The 13,136-nt window shown below is 34.4% G+C and overlaps 2 protein-coding genes across 2 annotated transcripts; one reads left to right on the plus strand and one right to left on the minus strand.

Moving 5' to 3' along the window:
• Nucleotides 1-2,442: 2,442 nt before the first annotated feature.
• On the plus strand, nucleotides 2,443-7,184 carry LOC130940801 (isocitrate dehydrogenase [NADP]-like). The gene is made up of 15 exons (XM_057869037.1): nucleotides 2,443-2,853; nucleotides 3,837-3,880; nucleotides 3,973-4,082; nucleotides 4,601-4,638; nucleotides 4,732-4,809; nucleotides 4,900-4,953; nucleotides 5,034-5,135; nucleotides 5,314-5,405; nucleotides 5,506-5,609; nucleotides 5,733-5,801; nucleotides 5,886-6,001; nucleotides 6,156-6,190; nucleotides 6,291-6,433; nucleotides 6,564-6,686; nucleotides 6,790-7,184. Exons 1-15 carry the CDS (start codon nucleotides 2,805-2,807, stop codon nucleotides 6,881-6,883), a joined length of 1,251 nt encoding a protein of 416 aa, XP_057725020.1. The 5' UTR covers nucleotides 2,443-2,804; the 3' UTR covers nucleotides 6,884-7,184.
• A 757-nt stretch (nucleotides 7,185-7,941) lies between these two features.
• Nucleotides 7,942-10,459, minus strand: LOC130939830 (serine/threonine-protein kinase RHS3-like). Its single transcript, XM_057867898.1, has 3 exons — nucleotides 10,442-10,459; nucleotides 9,492-10,285; nucleotides 7,942-8,833 (listed from the first exon to the last, which is right to left on the minus strand). The coding sequence occupies exons 1-3, from the start codon at nucleotides 10,457-10,459 to the stop codon at nucleotides 7,942-7,944; spliced, it is 1,704 nt and encodes a 567-aa protein (XP_057723881.1).
• Between the last annotated feature and the right edge of the window lie 2,677 nt (nucleotides 10,460-13,136).

Raw genomic sequence — 13,136 nt, forward strand, 5'->3', positions numbered from 1 at the left:
GCCACCGCCATGGTGGTGACTAACCACTACACCCAATGAAGCAAAACAAATAGCAAACAAGGAAAAGCTTACATACGACAAAGCGAACGAGGACTTAGTTGGATAGTAACGGTGGCGAGTGAATGATAGGGAGCAAAAATTGTCCTTGCAAGCGAAGCAGAGCCCGAAGTAAAGAAAGAAACTGGAGAAAATGGCGAAGGAGAGATAAAGAAGGTGACAAAATTTGCAAAGAAGAAGAAGTGGAATTAGAAGAGTGAGGAAAACAAAACTGAAAAATAAAGTTTAAATGAAGGCACCCCAAAAAGCGTGAGCTGAAGGGACTGGAGGGGCAATATGGTAAATTAAGCCCATGATAATAAATGCCCCTCCCATTGAACTGACGTGAACCCTCGAAAACTGCAAGCACGTCTCTCACGATTAGGAGCTTTTAAAAACCAGTCGTCTGCAATCGAACTCCCGATGAACAAACACCACCTCGGGACCCCAGAAATGTGACGATGCTGTTGCAACTAAGCGTACCACGTTTGGGAGGCTACTGTTCCGGGCCTAGGCTTCGAACTAGGTAACCCAACAACAGGCAGACCCCAGACCCGGCTTATTGGGGACTCACGCAATGATATGGCCCATTCCGAAAATTCCGCCCATGCCACCTTCGGCACTTAATGTCACGGATATGCATCGTATCTTTCCGATTTAATTAAGGAGCACCAGAATCCTATAAGAAGGGGAACCACGATTCCCCCAAGGTATAAAACCTAACCCTAGCTTTCGATCTCATATTCATAAACACTTTTCTAACTTTGACATCGAAGTGTTGTTACAGGTCTATCCCCCATCCGATTCTCACCCAACATCTTGGAGGAGCACTAGCCAAGGAATACCCACTACCTGGTCACAGTCCCATCGAATCAGGTCTGACTTGATTAGATATCTTCATTGTATTTGACAATTTCGATTCTTATATATTTGTGCACACAACAATTACCATCAACTCCCATTTGATATCCTTGATTTTCGACTTCAAACATAAAACTTTCCTTCTATACCTTTCAATTTGTGGATCATTCTTTTCTAGTTTTGGGTTTGTCCAACGAAAGAACAAACGCTATTCCTAAATCTAAACCTATGATAAACCACAGAACCATAAACCCAAAGTGAAATTCCAAATAATCAACAAGCATGCATCTCGTAATACACACAACCCCAAAATATTGGGCATGATTTTTTTGTTATCCTTAAAGTTTACAAGATAGGTCATTGACCATGCCACACAATAACTCTCTTTTCAGTGCACTTAAGCTGGCTCGAGAAGATTTCAAACTCTGGAAGTGGTAGAAGCCCTAAAAGCCATATTAGTTTCGTCAAGAACCCCTACAAAAAAAAGTTTTGTCAAGAACCCTAATTTAATATACTTTGTTTTGTGAGACCGAAACATTATGATACTTGTTTTTTAGAGTTTTAATTTGTCCTTAAAATTTGAAGTCGAATTTAATTTTACCCTTAAAATTTTAGTGAACTCAAATTGGACTCTGAAATTTACAATCGTAACTCATATTAACTCTTGAATTCGTTGATTTGGTACATTAACTTGTTACGATTTGGATTTTTAGTCCAAGACTTCTTAGAGTTTCAAAAACTTGATTTTTGCTTCCAAAGCCACAAAATTTTTAAATTGAACTTGTTACTGTCGTTTTCATGAGAATGTTGAGGAGTCAATCAAGCTTCTAGAAAGTCTAGTAAGTCTCAATCACATTGAAGCACAGAAATCAGCTCAGGACTAACGTGAGTTACCATTGTAAGTGTTGAAGGACGAATTGAGTCAATCGTTATTTTAGAGTCAATTTAAATCCGATCTCAAAATTTATGGGTCAAATTGAGTATTAAATTTATTTTTGGTATAATTTTAGAGTTTAATTTTGATGCACTTAAAGTGTAAATTGTTTTACACAGTCATGCAATCACAACCATTTTTTTGGATAAGCATTCACACTGTTAATGTAAAAGGTAGTTATTTCTACTAATATGACATTGTGTATTTGATACAAGTATAAAACGATTTTATACAAGTAGTACATTAAAATTAAATTCTTATTTTTATACTTTAAATTTTTTTAATTTTTTCAGCTAACGTGTAAAATTAATGTCAATTAATGAAAAGATGATTTTAAAATTTTTGATTAATGCTTAGAATGTTTATGAAAATAAAAAATAAACAATTTTAATTTTACATACAAATTTTAAGAATTAAAATAATATTTTATTCAAAAGTAAAACCACCATAGACACAATGCTTTATTGCTTAGTTTAGATAATATATTCTTTTAATTTTTTTTCAATTAATTTTGTTAAAAAAAAAAAAGCACACCATATAAAATTTTTCTCAAATGCTTTCCTTTATTTCACTCAAGTCTTATACGATATAGTTACAAAATTAATTGAACGAAAGGTTTGAAAATAATGTTTCTCCAATGTTTAGTGGCACTCGGCAGAAGAAAACTAGAAAAGGGCGTTTCATACTGAAGCACTCAAGCACACCTGGAAAAGGGGGAGAAAAAATATTTAAGTATTGGGGAGTTGGGACAGCCAATAAAACCCTAGTGTTGGCTGACTCTGACCCCTTCCAATATTCCATTCCAAGCAGTGCAAGCGTTGATAACTATTACACACTGGGAATCAATAACCGGAAATTCGTTGATTCTCTATTACACACACTCTTTTCTCTCTCTCTCTCTCTCTCTTATTTGGTGTGTCTTTTGAGTTTCTTTCTTCTTGTTCCTCTCTGAGTTCTCAACCAAACTCAAGAAATGGCGTTTCAGAAGATAAGGGTTGACAACCCCATCGTTGAAATGGACGGTATTCTCCTCTCTCTCTCTTCCACCTGTTTGTTATTTTGATTATTCCTATAATCACTTTGCTCGCGCCCTTTAATTATGGATTATGATGGAACAACTGGTTCAATCACAATCTTTGTTTTGGGAACTTTGATTTTGTTTTAAGCATTGCGGAATTGAGCTAAACTGGAGCGTCATTCTTTCACATGTTTGATTTTATAGTTTATTATATTTATTATAATTATTGTTACTATTTTGTTTGTTAGATTGAATTTAATATGGATTTCATCCTGAAGCAACTAAGTCTTGTCCTATCTAAGTCAACTGGGGCCGTAGTATATTGTCACGAATGAGTTTGTGAATCTTGTCTACTTCAACTAATCTTTATTCATGGATCATCCTCAAATAGGTTGAGATTGCAATTTTATGTTACGGCCTGCGGATTTAACATGATGAACTCAGCTACTAGTAGCAGGCTAGTAGCAAATAAGTTGTGAAATTTAACAAGTAAAACTATGTTAGATATAGTTTTTGATGCTTGAAATGTCATGAGCTGAATGAGATTTTGGGAATCCATGTAAGAGTTGGCTCTGTTTTGAATGGATGGAGAATACAGTGGAATGTTTACAATAGGTTATAATATACTGATCCTATTGTTGAGTTTACTGAACATGAAATTACTGCTATAGGCTGCATATGTTCCAATGATATTCTATATGATATGTGTATCTGAAAATCTTCGGTGTCGCACACTGAAGTTTATTTGTCTGCTTCTTTGAGGGATGTAGGTTTTGTTTTGTTTTGTTTTGTTTTCCCCAAACAAACTTTCCATTAAATCATTAGGGTATATAATTTTAGGTTTTCCTTGTGAATCATTGATAGTTGCACTGATTTCCTGAGCTTAAGAAACTCATCACGTTAGGCTACTAGCAAACATCATTGGTTACAATTTTCTACTCGTTCCATTTCTTTCTTTGAATAATATTTCATACTTTGCACATGTAGGAGATGAAATGACTCGGGTAATTTGGAAACTGATAAAAGATAAGGTAGGTTTTGTCTTGTTTCATTTTCATGAAGCAGCTGTGAATTCTTTTCCTAGACATTATGGGAACTTATCTCTTGTGTTTTATTTCTGTAGCTTATTTTCCCTTATTTGGAGCTCGATATTAAGTATTTTGACCTAGGACTTCCTCATCGGGATGCCACTAATGACAGAGTTACCATCGAAAGTGCTGAAGCTACACTCAAGTATATGATCTACTTTTGCCTTGAAGGCTTCTTTGCATATTTGAACTTTTGAAATTATGTAAATTCTGGTGTTGCTGTCAGTGCCACTCTTTCCTGCATTTCCTTGATTTCATTTGTTTCTCTCTTTATTGTTAAGCTCAACGACTGCAGTACTTCTAATAGGAAAATCCAATTCATATCTTTCTATGATCAGATAAAAACTGTAAACACAACATTGTAAAACACTGAATTTCGTAATGAAGCAAGGCTAGGAGTAACAGAAGAATGCAAAATAATAGAAAGATGAGATTATATATTCTGAAAAGAGAATTATGGGTTCTGAATATATGTGATCGTGTACTTGTGTTTTAAATAATATAAACTTAAATAAACTCAACTTACATTTTAAATGGCCTCCTATGTCAAATCACAGGAAAAATAAGATGCTTTCATTGTTTCTGTTTTTAATGTTAAACAAATTTCTCTTAATCTCTGAGGCCCCTGAATATCATCCTGCAATTCTTTCTCTTCTTTTACAGGTATAATGTAGCAATCAAATGTGCAACTATAACTCCTGGTATTCGTTATTGTTCCAAGTGGAACTATGAACAGCTTTCTTGCTGAGAATTTGATAACTAAAATTAACTTGTGAAGAGTTTCTTTTTCTTAGACGAAGCTCGTGTCAAGGAGTTCAACTTAAAGCAAATGTGGAGAAGTCCAAATGGAACAATCCGAAACATTTTAAATGGTAGTTGAACTTTCTAATGGTTTGGTAACTTGTTTCTTGTTCTGAGTATATTAGTTGCCATCCTGGATTCATTTAATCTCTTTCCTACAGGTACGGTTTTTAGAGAGCCAATCATCTGTAAAAACATTCCGCGTCTTGTTTCAGGTTCTTAAAACTAAAACTTTTGTGACAAATGAGTTTAGTCTGTAATATCAAGTGTGGATTCTTATCTTGCTATTGTTTAGGCTGGACAAAGCCAATATGCATTGGAAGGCATGCTTTTGGAGACCAATATCGGGCAACTGATATTGTTATAAAGGGCCCAGGAAAGCTGAAACTGATGTTCGGTAAATTCCCTATACAGTCAATTGTTTCTTGTACACAACTACTCTAGATGTACAATCGTGATAAAGTTGCAAAAAGTTTATCAGGCTTGAGATTTGATTAGTGGAATTTCCTAACAGATCAACGTGCTAAATGTCTAAAATTAAGGCATCTTATGAAGTCAAATTGTGCATTTTACAGTACCCAATGGACATGGAGAACATAAAGATATAGAAGTCTATAATTTTACTGGTGCTGGAGGCGTAGCTTTGTCAATGTATAATACTGATGAGGTTTGCATTTGGGTGATGCTTCCTTTTGTCATCTTTGTTAAAAAGAATTTATAAATGTTGCCTTAATACTATTAGTATGGTGTATTTGATTTGGAAATAGTCCATCCGAGCTTTTGCTGAGGCATCGATGAACATTGCTCACCAGAAAAAATGGCCACTCTATCTTAGCACTAAAAATACCATTTTAAAAAAATATGATGGAAGGTATGGCAACATATTTGTGGTTCATATGCCTTTATATTATTTCTCTGTTATTCTAATTGAGATCTATTTTAATTGTAGTTAACCAAACTCTCAATCACATTTTTACTCTTTGCTTTTGTGAAGATTCAAGGACATTTTTCAGGAAGTTTTTGACACTCAATGGAGGCACAAGTTCAAAGAGGCTGGGATATGGTTAGATAAGTTGTTTCTCATGCTAGTCAATAATCAAAGCAATCTATGTTATTATATTGCTAATTTATATGGCTCATTTTGTAGGTATGAACATCGTCTCATAGATGATATGGTTGCCTATGCTCTTAAAAGTGATGGAGGGTATGTATGGGCCTGCAAGAATTATGATGGGGATGTGCAGAGTGATTTCTTGGCTCAAGGTGGATATCATATTCTTTTGTGATCTTCAAGCAGATTTTAGTTCGTGATAGCTTTGTTGCTTGTAATAAACTGGTTGCACACAAGGATTTACAAAATTCTTCACTAGACTTGCTTGTGTTTAATGTGATCTGAACAATTTTTTCCATTGAACAGGATTTGGTTCTCTTGGCTTGATGACATCAGTGCTGGTATTACTTTCCTAATCTTTTTCAGTCTTTCTCTGTCATTTTTTCCTTTGCATGTATTTCCAGCATGGATTTTGCTTTAAGAAGCTACATTTTGTGACAGGTTTGCCCAGATGGGAAAACCATTGAAGCTGAGGCAGCACATGGCACTGTTACCCGTCATTACCGGGTTCATCAGAAGGGAGGTGAAACCAGCACAAACAGTATAGCATCAATTTTTGCCTGGTCTCAAGGTCTTGCGCATAGGTAAATGTCGAAATCCATCCAAATAAATTTTCCTTGTACTAAATTCATCAAAATTAATATCCCCACCTATACTCCAAAAGAAAGAAATTATACTTCGTGAATAGAAGACTAAGAGATTTAACTTTTCCAGGGCAAAGTTGGATGGAAATGCTAGATTGTTGGACTTCACAGAGAAACTGGAAGCAGCTTGCATTGGAACAGTGGAATTGGGAAAGATGACAAAGGATCTTGCTCTTCTTGTCCATGGGCCTAAGTAATTTCTGGCACTGGGACATTTCATTTTCGTTTCTTCTCCTTTTTTTTTTCTAATAAAATAAAATGTTTGACATATTTAAATTACTTCCTTTTCTTTGTAGGGTTACTAGGTCTCACTATCTAAATACTGAAGAGTTCATTGATGCAGTAGCTGAGGAGCTGAAAACTAGATTATCTATGCAGGCAAAGCTATAAAGGTGAAGATTTATTAGGGCTATGTGATCTCCAATAAATTTTTACCTACAAATAAGTTTACCTTATTTATGGCTAATGCCTTTTTCAATTTTCATTTATACTGGTGCCTACAAATATCACCAAAATATAGCTCAGTTTGTTTGGGAAGTCAAATAATTCAGGGAGTATAATGTGTGGTGGTGCATCAAGTTCAAGCGAAACTATTGTATCATGAATAATCTCTTTCAAAAATTTAGGTAGAGACGAATAAATAATTTTTTTTTTAATCTCAATAACAAGTATTATCTTGCGTTAGCTTTAAGCAGCTTCATGCAATTTAGTGAACTTACAACTACGATTACTTCCTCTCATCTCTCACGAGCCTTGTGCTTTAGCAATAAACCACTTCTGATTTGGCTAGCCAGTAACCTCCAACTTTTCTGATTGCTTCAATTTTCTTTTTTTTGAGTAAATGTTAGCGACTGATTTGGGAGTTTATTTTTAATACATAAGAGACAAAGAGAGAGGATGTCTCGAATATTATCCCCAAATCAACCATAACGGGATACAAGTGAAAACCTTAATTGGAAAATGTATCTCAAACTATCCCAAGACCAAGAGATTATCTCAACAAACGATCAAATAATGGGATTATTTAATACTAATTCTCAACTACTGAGCTCCAACTAACGCACTAACTAACCCTTATTAATGGTCACTAATTCATATAATAATGGGATTCTAAGAGACCCATACTCTCAAGAATGATCTCATGTATTGCAATCTTTACATTGTTAAGTATTCAAGCTATAGACAGTTGAAATTTGAAACAGATACTCAGGTTTTTTCATACAATATTAATCTTTTAGGGACACTTATTATAATATTAAAGATTCAGAAAATAAAAGAAACTCAACTAGGGCGAAAGATTTTTAAAAAAAAAAATCAATTTACATGAACTTGTGTACAGTTGTTTGCTTGAGAGATGTCTTTAATTTTAGTTTAGGGGTAAGAGGAGGACATTTTGTACAGAACTTTTAACAAAGAGGTAAATTTATATCCGAGTAGGATTGTTACTGCTAAAAATACTCAAAATCTACATATGAAGAATCAGTAGCACTGTTGTTCTTTTTATTACTAGCAACATTATCTGCCACCTTCTTCTCAGATGCCGGTGCCGGTGCTGGTGGTGGTGTGTCTTTGCTAGCATACTTTGAGAAGTCAATAGGGTCTGGTATATGAGGAGGCACGGCACTTCTAACTAGAGCCCAGTTCACTCCCTCAAAAAATGGGTGCTGCTTTATCTCTGTGGCACCCCTTTTATATGCAATTCTGTTCTGAGGTTCCTTCACCAACAATCCTTTTATAAGGTCTCGAGCCACCTGACTAACCTGTGGATTTTCTGGGAACCTCAATGGCTGGCCAACAACATTGTAAAGTGTGGCCTTATATCCTTGGCCTTTAAAAGGGGTTGTTCCATGCAACAGCTCATACAAGAATATCCCAAAAGTCCACCAATCTACTGCACTACCATGACCTTCTCCTTTGATAATCTCAGGTGCTAGATATTCATGGGTCCCTACAAATGACATCGAGCGCACATTGGTCGGCTCTGCCATCAGTTCAGGCAGGCGGTTTCCACCGACCAATAGGCCGAAATCTGATTTTGCCTTCCTGTTCTTCTTTGAAGGCAAAATGCGTGGGAAGAAGGTTGATGTTGCACTACTTTGTGATGCTTGTTCATCACCTACTGTGCTGCCAGAGTCGCCGCTACTACTACCATTGTTTGCGTGCGCAGATGAAGACTTGACAAGTGTAGGATTGACCGAACAGCGAAGTGATAAGTCGAAATCCGAGAGCATGATATGGCCTTCATCTCTGACTAAAAGATTTTCTGGCTTTAAATCTCTATATACAATGCCAAGCATGTGCAGATACTCAAGAGCTAACAGAACCTCTGAAGCATAAAACCTATATAACAAGAATGAAATTTGAACGTAGAATTCTTAGTTGGTTTACAAAAGTGATAAAATTATGGGTAAATGGTACATAAATATCAATTATTGACTTATTGTCAATGGAAAATAGCTTTAAATATGTTTCTTTAAAGAAATTTAATTACAAATGATCCAGTTCAATTTAGATAAGCAAATGTAAGGGCAACCATAGTTGATCAAATTGTATCAAGTTGCAGTTTATTAGGAATTCTTTGCAGAAACTTGGAAAAGCGGTAAGTAGAGGAAGTGCAGAATTCAGATTCCAATGAGATTCCTATGATAAACAATTTTATATGGAAATATGGGAACCCCTATTTCATATGATAAATGACAAACAAATGAAGTAAATTTAATTTATTGCTAATTATATTGACTGGTTCTAAGCATAGTTACATGAATTCACCAAGTAGCGCACCACGTACTAATTGGCGCATAACGCGTACTAGTTCATTTGCCTACTGAGATGTTATATGTATATTTTTTATATAAATATTTTACCAATTTTCGTACTGGAATGTTCCATGTAACTATGGTTTAAATAGCTTTTGAGCACGAACTAAATGTGCTCTATGAATATGCAAGAATTTCTTATGGAAAAAGAAAAGGTAAAAATGACATAGTAGGTCACTAACCTTGCAGCCTCTTCAGTGAAACACTTGTTAGGTTGCTTCTGTCTAAGAGAATGGAGATCACCTCCACTACAGAACTCCATGACCAAACAGTATAATTTATCTGTTTCGAAATAAGAATATAATGTGGGCAAGAAGGGGTGATCTAGAAGTCCAAGAATCTCTCTCTCTGTCTGTGCTCTCAGAAGCTTGTTTCTGCTAATAAGTGCAGCCTTGTCCATTACTTTCATGGCAAAGTAGGTCTTACTTCCTTTAAGTTCCGCGAGATATACGCTTCCGATATCTCCATAACCAATACGCTTGAGAAGCCTGAAATTGCTAAGATTTAGAGGGCCTGCCTTGGTAGCCAAGTTAATTGCTTCCCATCTACAATCGCCACCGGTATGTGGTCTGAGGGGTGTGCTGGTGCTCTCTAAACTATTGCTGCGCGAGCTAGAGTTGCTCGATGCACCTTGGTACACTCCCCTCGAAGAAGTCGCAGGCGGCCGCCCTGGTGAGGTAACTGCAACATCATAAATTGAGTTTGTCTTGGCGCGTGGACTATGGCGTTGAGTGCCGGGTTCAGCAACATTTTTTGTTATTGATGCTAATCTTTGAGGTCTAGATTTACTTTTCGCATTGTTTTTAGAAACCTCTTCCATATGTGCAGCTTCGGTTGTTGAATTGTTGGTTGCACTGCCATCTTTTGCTGCTTGATTCACCCTTATAATAGGATGAGTTGGTGAATTGTTTCTTGAATTTTCAGAACTATGACCACCAGGATCTGACTTAAGAAGCTCTCCTAAGTTATGCTTCCTCTGCCAGTGATGAATGAAACACAAGTTTTAGCTCAGTCCTTTACAATCATAGATAAGTTTTCCCACAAAATGGTTACCGAAGCATGCATTCATTTTAGATTTTTCTTCAGAAACCATGCATATATGAATGAATACATTGTATGATTTAACTCTTACCCCAGGTGAGTCAGGCATATTGATAGGCTTTGATGCAATCAATTAATAAGCAACACAATAACACCCCTCGAGGAATATCTGCCAAAACCACATGAAAATAAGTTTCCGAAGAGGACAACGTGACATGCTTAAAGAAAAAAAAAAATGGGGATTGTTATGGGGCCTAAAATTTGGTATTTAACTTGCCAAAAAAAAAAATTAAAAATCAATATTTAATTTAAAAAGTATAAAACAACAAAATTTTAAATATTTGATGTTTATTTATTTAAAAAAAAACAAGTTTAGTAAGTTCTCCACCAAAATAAAAGGCATTATAGAATTGGTCAAGAAAAATTAACATGGTATAATGAGCCAATTATTTTAACAGAAGAAAATACTTGTAGGTCGTGCCATATATAAGAAACTAAAAGCATTCATTTCTCGCTTATTGCCCTAAATTAAAAAGAAAGTACATTTATGCTTAATCTTAAATTTTGGTTTAGTTTTATTTTATTTCTTCTTGAGAGTATGTGACAAAATCAGTGAAGAAAACAAAGCTCGAGTGTTGAACATGCATGACCCCGTAATGCAAACGTTGTGAGCACAAAAGAAGGAAAATCCAAATTAATGGTATCCACGTCATGGAACTTGATGAAGACAAATATGGTCAAAGTCAGAATAATGCACATATAATACAATAATCATTGTTAAAAACCAAAGAAATATTATTGAATCAATGAACAAGAGAAGATTACCCTTTAGGAAAATAAGATTTCAGGGAATTGAGTACACAATCCTGAAAGTCAGAAATGGCATGAATGCTGATAACTCCTCAGGGTATCTGAGAGTTATCAAGAACTAAAGGTAATAGCATTTTTACCCAGCATGGTTAACGGAAATATAACAACTTTTCCTTTGAAAAAGGGGAACAAAAAAGAGAGAAGAAATGTATGGGAGAACAAAAAACAAGATTTTTTTGGTCGTTATTAGGAAGAAAATGACATGTGGGAATTGGAAATGAGCTGGTTCTTAATTGGGACCATCACAAAAACACTAAGATATAATGAGAGGAAATTGTGGAACAAAAGGGTAGAAGATAGAAACTGCATAACCACAATTAGGAATAGACCATCTTAGTTAGTTATATATAGAAAGATTAAATGGCAAAACAAAACTATGGAGATTATTATTCCAATGTGATCATATTAAAAGAAGAAAATGCTCTCACATGAAAGAAGAGAAATGGTCTCACAACTATGAAGCCGAAATGATAGGCGTCATATTCTCATGAAAAATGGAAAATGGTGGTTTAACTGCTTTCCCTATCCTCTCTGCCCACTCCAGCACTGTCCTTAAAATTGACATTTTTTTTAACATTTTATAATCAGGTTATGTCTGTCACCACCATTGCTTAACTTCCACCTAAGAAAATAATTTAGTAACTCCATTAAATATAAAATGGAGTTTCACTTATACCGTCTAATAGTTTTGTAAGCTATGAGATTTTATCAATCTAATTCACATTATATTATCTTTATGATAAAGACATTAAACATTAATAGATATGTAATATAATATTTCGTATTTATTTGGGAAGTTTTAAAACTATATTTTAAGTTAAAATAAATTGGGATGATAAATTATCACAATGCTTTCGAATTTTACGAAAGTTTATATTGATCCATATGGAGAAATGATTCAATTTATTAATTGGATATTTTTTAACATACAAAATTTTTCGATAGTATAAATTACTAAGACTTAAACTTTTAGTGTAAGCTAATCCCTTACCACAAATATATTTTTTACCTATAATTAATATTCTTTGTACTAAATTTGACTAAATTCTTAAAGCTGATTCCATTTTAGTTCTTTAAATCCAAAATTCATTATATTCGTTTTTGAGATTCTGTTTTGTGTGTCAAATTGATATTTAGACCCTTTTTAGCTTTGAGTCAGCGAACGAAGTATTGAGTTGACTTTGACTTAGCACGTTGGACATTTGTTTTGGCTTTTCAAGGCATAAACGAAAAGACAAAGAAGAGTTTATATAATATGCAAACCATTTTATTTTTTATGATTCTCCAAAACGACCTTATTTTTGTCTTGTTCAAGAGACAAAACAAATGATATTCATGACAAGTCAAAGTTAATTTAGTATTTCATTCGTTGATTCAACGCTAAAAAAGGTTCAGAGACTAATATAGTGTTTGGGAGCCAATATAATGAATTTTGAATATGAATGATTAAAATGGTAAAAGATGTGAATTTCAGGAGCTATTATGGAAATTTAGTTACTAAATTTCATGAAAAGAAAAGAAAAGGGGAGGGGCATGGTAGGCTTATAGCGTAATCAAGAAAGAATACGGTTAACAAAAAAAAAATGTGACCCAAAAATTTAGTTGTGACAAAATGAATACGAAGAAATGGCTACTGAGATATGATAATCAAGAATAGTAAATGAGTTATTCTATTATTTTTATATTTGAATTTGAAGTTTAAATAGTAAAAGATTATATTGAGAAAAAAAAAATCGAAAGATCCACTCCAATGAGAGGACAGCCACTAACTAAAAATGAATTGTTTAATTGTCGACACTTCTCGTTAAGAAATGTTATTGAAAGGTGTTTTGGTGTTTTAAAAAGATGGTTTCAAATTTTAAAGCAAATGTCAAACTATCATATTCGACAAAGACAAATTTTTACTCCATGTTGTT

The sequence above is a fragment of the Arachis stenosperma genome, chromosome 7, assembly GCF_014773155.1.
Source record: "Arachis stenosperma cultivar V10309 chromosome 7, arast.V10309.gnm1.PFL2, whole genome shotgun sequence".
NCBI classification, from domain to species: Eukaryota; Viridiplantae; Streptophyta; class Magnoliopsida; order Fabales; family Fabaceae; genus Arachis; species Arachis stenosperma.